This window comes from Solea senegalensis, linkage group LG9, assembly GCF_019176455.1.
Source record: "Solea senegalensis isolate Sse05_10M linkage group LG9, IFAPA_SoseM_1, whole genome shotgun sequence".
NCBI lineage: Eukaryota > Metazoa > Chordata > Actinopteri > Pleuronectiformes > Soleidae > Solea > Solea senegalensis.
Window position 1 is genome coordinate 16,226,096 of NC_058029.1, and position 16,314 is coordinate 16,242,409.

The 16,314-nt window shown below is 40.5% G+C and overlaps 1 protein-coding gene across 2 annotated transcripts in view; it reads right to left on the reverse strand.

The window, feature by feature from the left end:
- Positions 1 to 3,022: 3,022 nt before the first annotated feature.
- The window catches only part of aplp1 (amyloid beta (A4) precursor-like protein 1), a 29,877-nt gene continuing 16,585 nt past the window's right edge, over positions 3,023 to 16,314 (reverse strand). Inside the window, exons 2-17 of one of the 2 annotated variants that reach the window (XM_044033939.1) lie at positions 14,437 to 14,616; positions 13,622 to 13,751; positions 12,288 to 12,400; positions 11,143 to 11,336; positions 10,742 to 11,058; positions 10,249 to 10,376; positions 9,080 to 9,154; positions 8,821 to 8,979; positions 8,591 to 8,719; positions 8,384 to 8,483; positions 8,135 to 8,302; positions 7,975 to 7,995; positions 7,815 to 7,873; positions 7,661 to 7,726; positions 7,422 to 7,565; positions 3,023 to 5,942 (exon numbers count right to left, since the gene is read on the reverse strand). In XM_044033939.1, the coding sequence (XP_043889874.1) occupies positions 5,844 to 5,942; positions 7,422 to 7,565; positions 7,661 to 7,726; positions 7,815 to 7,873; positions 7,975 to 7,995; positions 8,135 to 8,302; positions 8,384 to 8,483; positions 8,591 to 8,719; positions 8,821 to 8,979; positions 9,080 to 9,154; positions 10,249 to 10,376; positions 10,742 to 11,058; positions 11,143 to 11,336; positions 12,288 to 12,400; positions 13,622 to 13,751; positions 14,437 to 14,616 (2,082 nt within the window). In that variant the 3' untranslated portion in view covers positions 3,023 to 5,843. Of the gene's footprint in view, positions 5,946 to 7,421; positions 7,566 to 7,660; positions 7,727 to 7,814; positions 7,874 to 7,974; positions 7,996 to 8,134; positions 8,303 to 8,383; positions 8,484 to 8,590; positions 8,720 to 8,820; positions 8,980 to 9,079; positions 9,155 to 10,248; positions 10,377 to 10,741; positions 11,059 to 11,142; positions 11,337 to 12,287; positions 12,401 to 13,621; positions 13,752 to 14,436; positions 14,617 to 16,314 lie in introns of both variants that reach the window. The other variant, XM_044033938.1, reaches the window with a different exon arrangement.

The window sequence follows — 16,314 nt, forward strand, 5'->3', positions numbered from 1 at the left end:
TTCAATCACTGTAAAAAAGTGTGTGTTGCAATGTGTATACAGGAAAGAAGCCAAATATGTCTTAAATACTAATAGCAGTCATTTTAATGTATTCATATAGCCTAACAATTTCATACCCACCCACCACCAAAAGTTCAATTGTACAGTGAGTAAAAGACAAGTTAACAAAAATGTATTCATCATTCACTCGATAACAGTTTGAGTTTTTTTGCACTGTGTCGATCCACTATTTGCTTTAATCTGAACATTAATCACGATATATTGGATAAGAACTTCCTCACAAGTTACATTTACATTTAATCTCAGTCTACGGCATTTTGTGTTGTCCTCATTACAGTTCGGTTGAAATCATTTGTTTTTACACACTCCATACTCACAGGCGATCCTAAATCTCTTATTGAACTCTGAATAACACATTCTGTATTATTTTATCATTGCCAACAAGTTGTTATTATTTTTTTGGGTCAACCACATAAAATCACACCTTATATTTATAATACAAAATTGTGAAATGTCGTCGGCACTGTCTGCACCCAAACGCGAGTCCTGGAGATCAGCATCGTAGAAAACAACCAAATGAGTCAATGAACATTTTGCAATGAAGGAACAAGAAAACCCTTCAACATAACAATAATAATAATAACAATAATAATAATAATGCATTTTAGTTAATTCAAGTATGTAACACTCCCTCAAAGGCACTTTAACAAAATAAACACACACACATATCTGAACATTAAAGAAAACATGCCAAACAAGCTGCATGAAAGACAAATAAAGTTTCTGAAAATGTATAAATGTACGGGACAGACAGGTCAGTGAGTGTAGCATTTAAACTTATATGTCTTTCTCACCTTAATTGTGTCATGTTTAGTGTTAACCACGAGGTGCTTTCCTAATCATTTTCTTTTCACTGGTTTAACATGTTGATGCATAAAGAGGAGAGGTGCAACAGGGGTGTCTAAAGTGTGTGTGTGTGTGATTTAAGACATTTAAGGCCACAGTGAATACCTCTCTATGAGACAGAGACTAAACCACCGGGCAGTCTGTTCTCATCTACTCCTCTCAGAGAAATTAGCATTTAACCAGCAGTTAAATGTCATCTAGTACAGTAAGGTCAGGAGACCTTATGCACAGGGCTTCACCTACCAGTAATATCAAGACTAGTGGCCCCCCATAACACACACACACACACACACACACACACACACACACACACACACAGATGAGGAGCCACCATATACGCAGCATCAGTGCTGACTCACAGGTGTCTAACTGGTTTTTTTTAGTTTTTTTTTTGTATCGACATCAAGCTCCCAAACACTTAATGTAATGACATAGATATAAGTTTTCTTTTTAATCCATCAGGTGCACAGCTTGCACAAAACATCCTTGATGCGCCCACTTAAGGGTTTTATATCTCTGCATAGTAAGGGGTTTCATATTGATGTTTTGTTGAATGAATCAAAGTGTCACCGAAGTGAACAACACGCACACTCAGACTGTGATGTGATAAAAGTCTCGGGCCATATACGTCGTCTTACATTACCTCAGCGGTGAGCAGCCGACTTCAGAGGAACCACTATCAGGATGACTGATGTGTGCTGGATGCATCGATGTCAAACTGTCACTGTACAGCTACAGAGTCTTTTCACGGTAATCTGGGTAAGCAGGACTACCAGTCAGTGTTGTGGTTTGGAAGAAGTGAAGCTGAGTGGGGTGAGGGGCTGGGGCTTGACACTTCTTTGTAATTTGTGGGTGAAAGAAGCGTGGGGGCCTATTCACGCAAGTGACAGTCAGCAACTGAATGTGAATGAAGCTGATGTGACTGTCAGTTTACAAGGTGCTTGGAAACTGTGTCAACTTGGTTTTCAGAGGGTCTAATGTTTGCCGGTGCTCATCACACAGCCACTACAGCAGGATATGACAGTACTGAAATATTCTACTCAAGTAAAAGTGCCACTGTTGTGATCAAATTTGAAGTAAAAGTACCGGTCTAAAAATGTACTCGCGTGAAAGTCAAAAAGTAGCTTGTTCAAAAATTCAAAAAAATGTAAAAGTTACTTTTTTAACAAGGTTCTTGAGTCGTGCAAAAAGGACACAAATCTCACATGAACTGTTTTTAATTTAAATTTAAATGCTGACAAAATAAAAAATGTAAACACATAATGTGTCAGTCAAAATGAGTCAAAGCTCACAAATACTTGAACTTTCTCACTTACTCAACAGGTCTCAATGAGATCCCGTTTCTCATTTGGATAACCTGTATTAATAAAGGTTCAATAAAAAAACAAACCACTGACTCTGACCTTAATTAGCGCCAATTCTCCTGTCCTTGTCATTCACTGTGAAAGTACTCAGTAACAGATGTGATTTAAAACATAGCAAAGTACAGTACTTCCAAAAAAAACATACTTCAGTAAGAGTAAAATTATAAATGTTACTTTAGAAAGTAACATTTATAGGTACTTTTATTTTATAAGTACACAAAAACCCTGCTCAATTACAGAAATTCTTTAAAAGCATAGATTATGTTTCCTAAGCTTGACTGAGGTTTATGAGGTAATGTGCAGCTTATTCCAAACAGAGGAAGTGTAACGGCAAATTTGCCTTCACAGTAACAACACTGTGGCTTAGGGAGTAACTGAAACTACACTGTGTGAACTGAAGAAGAACCTTATCTTATATTATGAGACTTTGATAAAACACATGAGCAGGACATTGTTGTTGTCCTATCAGAACCTGCGCGCTGACAAATAAATGCATTCCCTCGCGAAACAAATTGCAATTTATATTATAGCGAGGAATAAATAAATGTTTGAAGTGAACTTAAGGTTTCTATTTCCAAAGAACTCAGAGTGAGGAGTTGGGAGGAGAAGCAAAAAACAAATCCTCCTGTGAGTAGCTGAGAGAGTTTCAACCTCATGACTGTGGTTTGCACATCACAGGGCTTATGATACAGGTATAGCACCATCATTGCCAATAGAAAGAAAGAAAATGTCACAAAGCACAGACACGGTACTTTATGGGTCACTCATTTTTTTATTACACTTTTAATTAGCTTCGACCAGTTTTAATTTCTCAGATTGCTTACAAATACAGTTACACAACAGAGGACATTTTGCCAAATCAGAATCTGTCTGCTTATTTGTGGAGCATGTCTTTGGTTAAAAGGTCTGAATGAAAGTGAAGAACAGCTCCCTCAATGATGCGATCAACATCCCTAGAATCAATGCGCTATAATTGAAATCAGACAGACAGAATCAATATCTAACACTTAGCAACCTGTACACAAATGGAGTAATTTAGTTCTACTTGTGCTTAGTGCCACTCCTTGTCAATTAGGCAGAGGCTATATGTCTGTCTATATTTCACATTTCTGAACATTAAAAACTTGTTTTTCTTCCGTACAGACTTCTAAAATTACGTGTGTGAGTGAAAAGCATGACCCTTAATCCAACCGAGTATTACATATAAATAAAAAATACAGGATAATTACATCCAAAACACAGCATTGTAAAAGGCAATAATGCAGCAATTAAAATCTCAATAACATTGTTTATATTTTGTTGGGAAGTAAGGGGACAGACCAACAAATGAGTTTAGAACTCGACAGAGGAGGTACGTACAAATGTGATTTGAGTAACTACAGTATACACCATTCTAAGTCTGCTAAATGCTGGTAGGAAACCTTCAGTGGTTTGGGAAACACAGGCAAGCTTATTCTCATCTATGGTTTCAGTAGTATCATTACAAGATCGACTGACTTAAACTGTGAACATACAACGTTTTCATTCACTAAGGTAGCTGTACAAATTATACAAGAGCTATGACTCCTCTTTACCCGTCATAACACAACTGCGACCTGCAATCCGTCCTGCCTAGCGAGAGAAAACCGAAGATTAATGATAAATCAATCAAAAACTCTTATCGTCAGACACTTTTCCCTACATCTCAAAGCAAACTTTACAAAAAGAAAAGCACAAGTTACAAGTTAACAATGTTTCCTCTGAATAGACAAACAACGGCTTCTTCCACCAGTGTGGGATACATAGAGTATGAACGATCTCTACGATCTGTAACACATATAAAAATAAAGCCTGATGAACCAAAAACAACTTTTCGGAGCCATCAGATGGTCTTAAATCAAAATGACACTAAGCGGTTGATCTGACACAACTTTTTACTTTTTACTTACCTATACAGGGTACTATGTTGACCATAAATAAACTACAGTGAGTCATTTGGTGAAATGCTATTAATGAAGAGAGTAACGTAAATATAGTTCTTTAATGGAGTGCTAATATTTAATGTTATGTCCCAAATATGTCAAATTGGTAGATTAGCAGTGTGTTTTACTGCTATCAAGCCTGAGTGTTTGAGAACACACACACCGACATGTCACTACTTTAGCTGTGGTCTCTCTAAACTACGCTGCCTGACTTTGAAGTCCCTCTGTTCTGTCCAGTGTGAAAATGAACAGGCTGCTACATTAGGTGATGAGAAAGGGCATCAGGCCTGAAGTCTGACTCATAGTCGCGTTGAACGTTACTACTCCTTTTAAGGTGTCCTACAGTGAATGATGCATTACTGAAAAAGAAACGAATGGAATCTCGACGTCTACCTTAAATACATTCAGAAAGAAGTTACTGTGTCGTTGTCTTGTGCTGGTTTTTACAACAGTCCGTTTTCAATCAGCCATGTTAGGAAAAATTCTCCCTCTCGTAACAGCACAATGTACTATTGTTATGTATTATTCCGTTACATCAATGCAAATTAATCATAGAAATGTCTACATCTTCGTACGTTATTTACAGTGTCCATTCTGACATTTCCAAAAGCAATGACGGGAACAACACAAATAAATACAGCAGCATCATACACCAAGTTGTCATGCTTTAATTAAAATAACGGACTTCGGATTATTCTGTTTTATTGTGTTTTTTTTTTTTTTTTTGGGGTAGCAGTACAAATAAAATGAACTCATTCGTTGTCTAAATTAGCTAAATGGAATATTTGGTATATTTTGCCCAAATAATCAATGATAACGAGGGGAAGATCCTCGTTAGTCAATTGCATGTTGTTTTTTTTTGTACCACCAGCACACATTTCTATATCAACTGGTGTGGTATTTCTTCTTTTTCTTTTTTCTAACGTAAAGTATCGCACACATTCAAAGCAACCATCTCCTCATCCGCGCTTAATGTCCTAATATTAGAGGTATTGTCGAATGTTACAGTCACACGTGGAGGTAAGGGTAGTCTGACAACAAGCTCGATAATTGCCCTTTTTATCTCTGAGTGGGTTTCAAATTTAAAATGACACCTTCATTTAACGAGGCCGTCTCTCACGCTCATCTACACAGATACATTAGATCAACGCGTGGTACAATTTCAAACAAATAGACCACTACTGAAATATAAACACTACAAAGCATTACGCACCGTTCAACTTCAGTGTCTAGTGAGGAGCAATAGGTCAAGTCATGCCGCTGGGATGTTGTTGTTTTTCTGCCTGCGATGTGAATGTCTTCCGGAGTATGAAAAGTTGTGCAGCACGAAAGTAAAAGTAAAGAACAATCCTTTGACTCTAACCCAGAGGATTATAAAAGTTTGCATCATATCTTAGTATTCACATTCTGGTAATGGTACTAGGTTGCTGTTGGTCATCTACAATGGGTTTGGGATGCACCCCACACTTATTCAGTTATTATATCTTTTAACAAATCATAAATCCGTCAAAGGGAGGAGGAGTGTACCACTGTTACGACGGGGGTGGTTAGGGGGGAGGGGGGAGGTGGTGGTAGAAGTGGTCAGGCATGACTTGTTGGTGGGCCCAGCATCTCAGTTCATCTGTTCAAAGAATTTGTAGGTAGGGTTTTCGTAGCCGTGGTTTTGCATTTTGGTGAGCTGCCGTTCCTCTGGTGTCAGCATGGGGTCGACCTGCTGCGAGACACACAGTGGCTCAAATGATCACACAGTAAATGACAGGGATGATGATAAAGCACGAGCGGCAGGTCACAAACCACCCCATCCACCTGCCCTATGCACTCTACCCTTCTGTTTGTGCAGTCATGGCCATGATGATGGCAGGAAGTGCAATAGGAAAACGAGGAGGAGGAAACAGCGACAGTTCCAACTTCCTACAGAAGGTTGCATCAAACTTTTGTCTTCCTCGCGCTGTCAATACAGCACACAGACTCATAGAAATGTTGTTCAGATAAAAATCTTAACGTCCATGTGTCTGAATAAACACATTAGACAGTGGAGAAAAGCAGTTTGTGAATCCTCACAATGAAAATGGAATCTGTTCACTTTAGAAAAATGTAGAGAAGTTCATTTTCTGTTAATACTGCACAGTAAATCTTAAAAAGTCCTCTTATTTTGTCTGTTTTGGGGATTTCTTTTGCCCTGTTTTGCTTTCATATTATTTTGGGCTTGCCTCTTCTGTATTTATGTAAGCTGCAATCTACAGGAAACAGCGATTCTTGCTCCTCTTATCTGTTGATTGTCATTGAAAAGCACTGCCTCCTTCTCTTTTATTCCCTCCCCCCTCGGTTAGGAGTGCCCTCCACAGATGCAAGTCTGACTTGATGTGGAGGGACACTCGGTGGTGAAGTGGCAGTGGGTAGGAACTGGTTTGTGATTGGGCCAAGGGGAGATAGAGAAAAAAAAAAGGAAGGATGGAGGATTGAGCACAAAAGATATCAGTCATGCAGGACAGAAACATGTTCAGCGACAATATTCTCCACAACAAACAAACAAAAAACACATCATAAATAACTAGCATGGGGACACAGTGATGAATGTAAGTTACCGCAATGCCACCACAGCAAAACAGAAAAAAACAACAGAAGCTGTTGCACACATGCACATTCAGTGTGCAAGCAGAGAACTGACTAATAAGGTGACACACTGGCGGTGTGAAAATATGCACTGAAAAGGTCAGCCTTACACACTGACGGTCTCAACAGTAATGACAGTAGTCTACCGATATTGTGAATTCACATTATGAGCTGTTTCTACATGAGCCTGAACAAGATGACGTTTGAACACTGTGTGCGTACAACCGCGCGAGGAGGCGTGTATGTATATATATATATATATATGTGTACATATGTATGTAAAAATATGTATGTATATATGTGTATATGTGTATACATAGTATGTATATACATATATATGTATTTTATATATATATATATACACATATACTCATGTGTATAGAGAGAGAGCAGAGCCACAGAGTCTTTAATAAGCTCTAACATTTCATATTTACTGAAAAGAGCGAGATCAATCACTTCTAACTTCTTCCCATAAATGTGTTAACTATTTCTTTACATCAGTGGCATAAGAACACAGGTGTAATCTTATACAACTACTTTTGGATTTCTTAATAAAGGCCTAGAGGGGGGCTCGTACCTCAACGATGCCATGACTGATAGTTCCATATGGCTTTCTGCGCACGAGCAGCAGACTGATTACCATCACCATGGCGATTGCCACAGCCACAACCAGCAAGCCCACCATGGCACCACGGTTAAATGTCTCCAAGGCATCAGGTTGCTATGGAGAGAGGGTCGGATACAACACAAGACATTTTTATTTGAGTTCATGTTCACTTCTTTGAGCATAAAAACACATTTGCATTCAAACCTTACCAGTTCATCTCTTGCGATCTCAGCAGGCTTGTTGACTACCTGCTTGAGCTCTGCAGAGGTGTTGATCTGTGCATGGGAGAAATGTGAGATCTGCACTGTTTGCTGAACAGGTGTCCATGTCAAATTCCACCAAATAAATCAAACACCTTCTTACCTTTTCCTCATATTCATAAGTAGGACCTTTCTCAGATGTGTTATAATCAAATTCACAACCTGGAGACATGATTGATGGAGTTAAACAAGGAAACACTGTGAGCGAAATTAAAATAACGCACATTTGTATATAGGAATAAAATGATGCTTCACAAGCTTACCTTCCTTATTAGATTGTGGTTCTGGAGAGAGAGAGAGAAAACAGGGACATGTGTCATTTACGAGTAAACGCTGTGAGAAGTAGATTATTGTTTTACAAAGTGGGATAAACTTAATGTTAAGGTTTGTAGGTGTGTGTATGAGTAAAGTGAGGGAGCGTACCGATGCGGGGAGGATACGGCCTGTTCTGGAAGGCTCTTTCCTCCTCTTCTTCATCATCCTTCTCCTCCTCACTCTCAGCCGGCAGGCGCACCTCTGTCGTGTGAGTCTCAGAGAAGGAGGTTGTCATGAGCTCGCTGATGTCTCCTCGCTCTGCCTTGACCAACTCCTCTGCAGGTGGGACATGAAGAAAAAAAACAGTCAATATCGGTACGTGGAAGTGTGAAAATGGCGGGCGACTGTTAAGCTTACGGATATCATTGTGCAATTCCTCAGCCAAAGTTGGATCCTTGTACAGCAGAGCAAGACTCTGGTTCATCCTCTCCTCAATCACATGGAGATGTGTGTACACCTGGAAACATGTTCAACAGTTCTTATGAACGTCTTCAGCACTTCATGTCTTGTCTCACGTCGCAAAAGCACAGATGTGTGTGCAAAAGGCATTTCAGACCCACACACCTGGAACTTCATCTGCTCGGCCTTCTTGGGGTCAACAGCTGCAATGTGCTGGTAGTGCCTGAGCGTGTGCCTGCGGTCCTTCTGCTCTGCAGCCATGTATCGCTTCAGTGCTTGCAGAACATGCTCCGCCTGGAAAACAAGGGGAAGAGAGGCCATGCGCTGACATACAGATACTGGCTATTAGAGATAATGTGTGTTTTTGTTGTTACTTGCTTCACTCATGTCCTGACCTGTGGAGGATCCGACTGTACTGCAGTCAAGTAGTTCTCCAGTGCAAGGCGGCGGTTGTTGTTGAGAATTACCTCAACTCTGGCGAGATGAGTCTCCACCAGCCTCTGCCTTTCGCCGGCCACCTGCTCCTCCAGTGTCTGCAGCACAGACTGGAAGTGCTGAGAGAGGAAAGACGAAGGCGCAGGCCCAGGGATGATGTTCCATTTTTCAACAGGAGACTTTCAAATGTAAGTCGATGAAGCAGGATGACAAACTTACCTCATTCAGCGCCTGTCGATCTGACTTTGGCAGATTCTTTGACTGGTTGTCCGCCTCTGCCCATTCCTTCATGATCTGACAATGAGACACATAATAGTCAGATACATTAAAAAGCAAGGCATAGGCTGCTGGTGGCAGCATCTTATTCGTATCTATATCATGTATTTAACCAGGTAAGTAAAGTCTCATTCTGATTAAAATCTCTTTTTCAAGAGAGACCTGGCCAAGACGGCCGCATCAGTGCACTTAAAAGTTACATCATAAAACAGACCATGGAGAACACAACCACCACAACACGAGCAAATGGGTCATTAATCAGATCTCAATCAGAGCAGCTACATCCATCAAGAGAACGCTTTTCGCTCTCCTATAAAACTGATTTTAATTCACCCAGAGTGATCAGTGCCAAAATATTCAAGTCCTTTTAAGTCCTCGCTCTAGGGTGGTGTATCTAAAAGTTTTTTTCCCAAGCTCTGTTCCGACTCTTGGGATCAACATTTGAAGAGTACTTTGAGAACAAAGAGCATCGTCAGTTTGTTTACCAACCAAGAGTTCACAGAGATACGAGGGGAGCAGTCCAAGAATACATTTATGTGAGAAAGTTAACCAGTCAGAGTGATGTTTAGTGGGATTGAAAGGACACGCGTGATACAGAGCAGTTTCCATCTCATCAAACTCTCGATGAGAAAACAAATGAATAATAAATATACTTCCCAAAATTTCAGTTTCAAAAACATACATGCACCTTGTTTCTGAGCAACGTGGCTTGGCAACAACATTGTTTATTTTCGTGTGCAACATCACAGCAAAAATCAAACATAAAATCTACAAGCCGTACAGAAAGTGCCCTGAGATACTGAGCACAGAAAAAACGCATGCATGCACACAGTCAGATGTGCCGCATGATAAACTCTATATTTAGACAACTTCGGTATTTAGATAACTTCAATGTCAGGCAAACAGTCTTTTGCTACATTCTGGTAACTACTGAAGCTAAAATCGAATTACTCCTGACAATAAGTAAGTATATACCGTCCATGATAATTTTTTTTGGAGGGGGACATGTGGAATAACAAGTACAGAGCATTTGTACTTGTAGTAGTGAAATAGTGAAATAATTATGATCCGAGTCCGACCTGTCAACCTGTTCTTATCCCCGTGAAATTCACCTCATTGGTGCGCTTCATTCGGCGATCCTCTAAGTCGGTTTTGGCACGCAGGAAGTTGGCGTGTTCGGTGTCGTCCACGGGCTTCTCGAAATAAACATCAACGCCGTCTGTGGGACGGGGCGTAGTCACTGGACGGGAAAGAGAGAAAAGATATCATTATTATTATTCTGCGACAGCCAGAGAGAACCTCTGCAGTGATTAAAGTCCCAGTCAAAAATAGCAGGAGAGAGGGAAATCAAGTGTACACTGTAAATGTTACAAAACTGAACAAATGTACATTTAATATTTGACTACTTGCACTCGATATTGCAGTTCAACTGTAAACTATCTACGCTGAAACGGGGAATATTGTCACCTAACAAAGTGGAGGCAGACGCACTTGATTAAACAAATTGATTTTCCTCTAGTTTTTGTCAAGGACAAGGACAACAGTCCAGTTACAGACGTACTGAAATGAAAGGGTGAGCAGAAAAAGAACGTCAGGCACACTCACAGCTGTCGTCCTTCACCACTGATGATGAGCTAGTTGCTTTGCGGCTTTTCTCATAGTTAAAAGAGTCCAGATAGTCTGACGTTGGGTCGGGACCTGAGTCAGTCGGGTATTCATAATCCTCTGGATCTTTCACAGCTATTGCCTCCTCTTCCTCCTCCTCTTCCATGTCCTCCTCATCGACAACCCTCTCCTGCTCCTCTTCCTCCTCCTCCTCCTCCTCCTCTTCTTCCATCACTTCATCATCCTCCTCTTCCATATCTGCCTCATCTACATCTGTGTCAGGAGAGGGGCTTGCGGTGGGAGCCATTACTTTGGTACTGTGTGGAAAAGTGTAACAATCATTACTCTGGCGACCGGTCCAGCATCTCCGTGTGGTCAAGCGGAGTATATTAGTGTCTTACACAGAACTTAGTTTTCCACTGGTCTGCGACGTGAATGTCTGAAGACCAGCAGGGACGTCTCTCTCCTCTGCGTCTCCTTTACCAGCGGGATTCCCTCGACCTGGGCAGCACACATACTCCACGCCCCGGAAATGATTTCCACATGGCAGCAGCATGCCGTAGCTGTGAAGCTCAAGATTGTCTGCAGTGCATTCCTGAGAGGAAAACAATAAGATGTGCAATGTTACAAACACACACTGACATTTAGAAGCTGACATTTCTTCATTTTGTTTATATGACACATCACATGTAATATGACGCTGTTTACAGGTACAGTATATGAGACCTCCAGTCACGTGATTTGACTTTGTCGGACTTCTGTCGCAAATTTGGCGACTTGAGACTTTCTTAATTGATGTTCGTGAAAGACTCGACTTGACTTAGACTTGAGTAAAATAACTCGATCTGACTTGACTTATGGAATATTTACATTTTCTCAAATATTGAGGGGTTGCTGGAAAACATTGGGTGTCACAATGACAAACCTGGCAACTGAGTGACACCAACACCACTATGTAAAATGTTATTCAACACTTCAAATCCTACAAAGGAAAGTAAGACAGGAAGTCAGTTGGTTGCTATTTTTATGATTAGTGCACGAAACGAAAGGTTTTTTAATTTTCCATGGTTTAACGTGGGCCTAATGTCAGTGTTCTTTACATTTTAGACTGTGTAGTTTTATGTATTTTCATTTTATTGATGTTAATTGTATACTACTTTTTTTAATGAACAATTCAGTTGTATGGGACCATGAAGCAGTCCTTACATTGTGTGGGTAATACAGTGTTTCTGTTACAGATAAAACTCTAGTAGTTGTCTCTTGACTGTCTCTTTTTAGCATGTTTAAATGTTTAAATTGTTTCACAGCAGGGGCTCGACGATTTTAAGTTAAATTTTTTTCTTTAGGAATATAAAGAGTTGATGTCAAAGACACAAAGGAAGGTTTTGAACTTCTCTGCTCTCAACGCCTCATGCAGGCATTACCGACAACAATTACGTTCAACACGTCGCCATTCCTGTTGAGTGACTGAAAAATGTAAATGTAAATGTAAATGTGGTCTGAAAACTAATGGTGAATCAAATTGCCCTTTTCCGTCACGTCTCACCTCTTTTGCAATGTTGTGCCAGTACACGTAACTCTCACAAGCATCCATCTGCTCCTGATGGAGGAATCGACACCGGTCGGGAACCAACAGAGCCTCACTCACATACTCGCCCTCTGCAAGCAAGGGAGAGACGAGAAGTCAGTGCGAGCAGATATTCAAATCATTTCACAGTAAAGTGGATAAATGAGCACATTTTGTGATAATATACACAGTAATTGAGACAGAGGCCTGACGGTGAACCAGAATAGTTAAATGGTGACAAGATGCACACATTAGGGCGCACAGAAAAGCAAATAAATGCGTTGAGTGCAAGCATTTGGAACAGACAAATTACAGCTACACTAGTAAAGTCACAGACAAAAAGTAAAATGTGCTTCGATTATAATGAGTGTATAATATTATGAAGATAATAACAGTAGACAACTCTCTTATTTTATACAACAAGCCAAAGACAACTGAGGAACAGGGTCTATATACTGGTTAACTGGGTTTACTTGCTCTTCTTGTTCATGAGGGAATGCTTTCATCCCTATAACAGGCAGTGCAGTGGAAATCAAACAAGATGGAGCCAGTTCTCCAGCACTACAATAAAAGTGCCTCATGACTCCAGAGTGACTCACTGTTCATTACTAATACGCTGCGCCCCTCATCTATTGTTGGGTAATATTATCCCCTAGTGGCTTGTAGCAGGCAAGACTCTTCTGCAACACTGTGGAGCTGCAGTACTCGGTGTTTCGTATTCAACTAAACACTGAGAGGCAGTGGGAGAGAAAACGACATCTAAAATCATGCTTATCATGACAGCGGGATGCATTTGTAGCACACTTTCAGACAGAATCACTGTTTATGTTTATGGATATTTCCCTATGAGATTCAATAAGATCACATGGTTTAATAAAAACATCTGATATTTATTATATTCGAATAAATAGTCACAGTAAACGTGGTGATCGGTTGTTTGTAGCTTCATATTTAACAGACAGACGAGACGAGACCAGTACAAATGTTCTCAAGCGAACCGGATAAAGATTGTTTTTAAACGAGGACATTAGTGTATTTCTATTATAATGAGATTTTTCCGAAGCGTGTGTACTGATACGAGATGAATGAATACTAAGTCCCTGGTATGAGTCTGGCTCTCTCACCATGTTTCTGCTCTGCTTCCTTTGTCAACTAATTTCACATAACAGATGGCATGACCTTGAGCACACGTACATTTATGAAGAAAAATGAGCTCCTTTGTGTTTGTCTCCATCACACAAGAGCACACGGCAAATGTAATCTTGCAAATATTCTTGTAAATATCTAATGGCAGTGATGTGTGCTGTTCTTACCTAGACAGCGGTACGGCAGGACAATGAACGGATGTGTCTGGCAGTGTCCCCAACCTTTCTTACACCAGGTGCGGATGGTGACAGATGTTTTTGACTCCTCTATATGGGAGATCGAAAGCGCTGGGTACATCTGGATGTACAAGCACATGCAGAGACAACAGAGACACAGAGACAGATAGATGGATGGACAGAACAGAGGGGTAGAAGACAAGAGGAGCAGCATTCAGGAGAACAGTTTTAGAGAGGAGGTCTGGGCATTAGTTCAGGTGGCAAATGTGGCAGGATCAGGAAAAAACAGGAAGGGACCAGAGTCAGCAGGGGAGAAAACTAACAAGGGAACCAGTCAAGCAATATATTGTTCAACTGCTCATATGAAGCTGTGTTAAACACTGGATTATAGCACAAAAGAAGTATTGTTATCTATCTATCAACCTGATAGGGAATAAAGATGTAAATTACAGTAGCTATAATCTGACATATTTACACATTGATGTTTATTAAGTTGCTACCATCGATACAATGGTGCAAGATTGCCTTTACAATCATAACTTAATATTTGTAAAGGACAAGTGCGTAGAAAGTATGTGTATATTACAGGAAACCCTCTCTCCCTGCTATATATAGCGAAATATATAGATTAAATAAGGCAAACCAAATAAGTGAGAAATAATTACATTTGTCTCGTTTTCTCTCTGTCTTGTTGATTTCATATTTTCCACTTAACCAGTAAGATTCTGCTTTTGATAATGCTGCTGTTAGACATATTGATCCACACTGGTGCTGTTAGAAGAGCTGGTCAGACTTTGGGACCTTACCTCCTGACAGTAGGACAGGATTTGACTGGGATCTTTGAAGCAGCCCTGTCGGCCCTGAGGATCCGGCTCCCACTGTCCAGTCTGTTGGTTCATGTGCAGGAGCTGGCGGCCACAGTACATGGCAATCTGCGGCTCTGCCTCCTGGGGGCCTGGCCCAGTCACCTTGGCCATGGCAAGAGCCTAGAGAGCAGAGAGGAAGAGAGTGAGAGAGACATGAGAGGTGAGGAGGGATCGATGCAAACACAGTGCAAGATAATGTTGTGTTTGAAGCTGATCCAGGGTGGGTAGACCACAGATAATTCCTAAATGCACTTCAGCACTATCCAACATTAAACGGAGAGTGTAGGCCAGTGTGCAAGACTGAGAGTGAGAGAAAGATCGAAGCAACGATGCAGGAGGGAACAGGAAGCAAATACACAGGAGGGTTTGATGCACACTGCAAGATTTAAGAGAATATTAGTGACCCTAAAAATCACAAAACAACAATAGAAGATTCTCTTTTTAAATAACATTAATACAAATCTTGAGATAGTGACTGGTAGTTTATTCTTCATGTTTGCCAACAGTAGGGGGAAGAAGAGAAAGCAGGAATTAACAGTGGCTGAAGCAGTAACCAAATTATACACATATATGCAAATGACTGCTCTCTCCTCCTCCAGCATTCTTCTAGGATGTTGTTATTGATCATCGGATATGTTGGCCCGGGGAGAGCGCAGGGGCCCCCGGCCCCGTATGGAGGAACAAACAACAGCCAGCGCTGGGAGTCAGGTGTTAATACAAGCTCATTGACCAACAGGCCACTCCACAACATTAACGCAGCACAAAGCCCAAGGAGGAATGAAAGAGGAGGGGGTTAGTTAGGGAGGGCAAAACGCTCTATAACCAGCACAAACAAGGACTTACTGATTTTGTTTTCTGTGACCACTTATCTATCACAAGAAGGAGCACAAGTCTATGTCTTCTTCAACTCTAGTCTCAAACATACACAATAACGCAGACTCCTGCAGATCACTCGGCTCAAGCAGAGGACGTTGGAATATTCATGGTGTTCTCATGGTGAGAACATGTCATGATGTTTACTGTCCAACCCACAAAACTTTTCAAACAGGCATCCTGCACCCCGGAGCCTGTGCATATCTCATATCCTTTCATCTGTGCTGACAGACAGAGAGATAGACCTCACTGATGACAGATGAGCGACACTGCTGAGCCAATTTAAAGAAATTTGCCCAAGGGGAAGAAACTGCAGGGGGGGGGGAATAAAAAAAAATAAAGGCGAACGACGCCGCATCAAAGGGAAGCACTTCTTTGGATGACCAGAGCTCAAGTGTTTGAATTCTAATTAAAATTCATAAAGAATAAAATAAATATGTATGTGAAACCCTTTGAGTAAATGTTCAATAAATATAATAAGACCGCAGCCGACACCGTTATAATTATGCTAAAAGGAGTCGGTGTTTCTGCATGTCTTTGCAGAATTCTTACAAATTACAGCTCTGCTTTTCATTACTGCTGACCATGTCCCGAAGCACAACAGAATGTAGATTTATGAATAGATTTTCCCCTACCTAATAGGCCATTTTTTAAAATATCAATTAGCAGAGACAGGCTATCTGTCACAATGAGAATCACATGATTGTGTACATAAAATAAACACTTTATGTACTTTAAAATAGAATTTTATATGCTCCAAATTTAACCTTCTTTGATATTTTTTTAGTTCAGGGAAATTAAATGAGAAAATCGCAGAAGGTAAAACATATCAAAGCCTAAATCGATACTCGTTTGCAGCCAATTCTGAAACTTCACCTGTCATCGCTTTGACATCTTAGCTGTGATTGATTAACCCGATCAAGTCCCTGCGAGTTGATGACAACC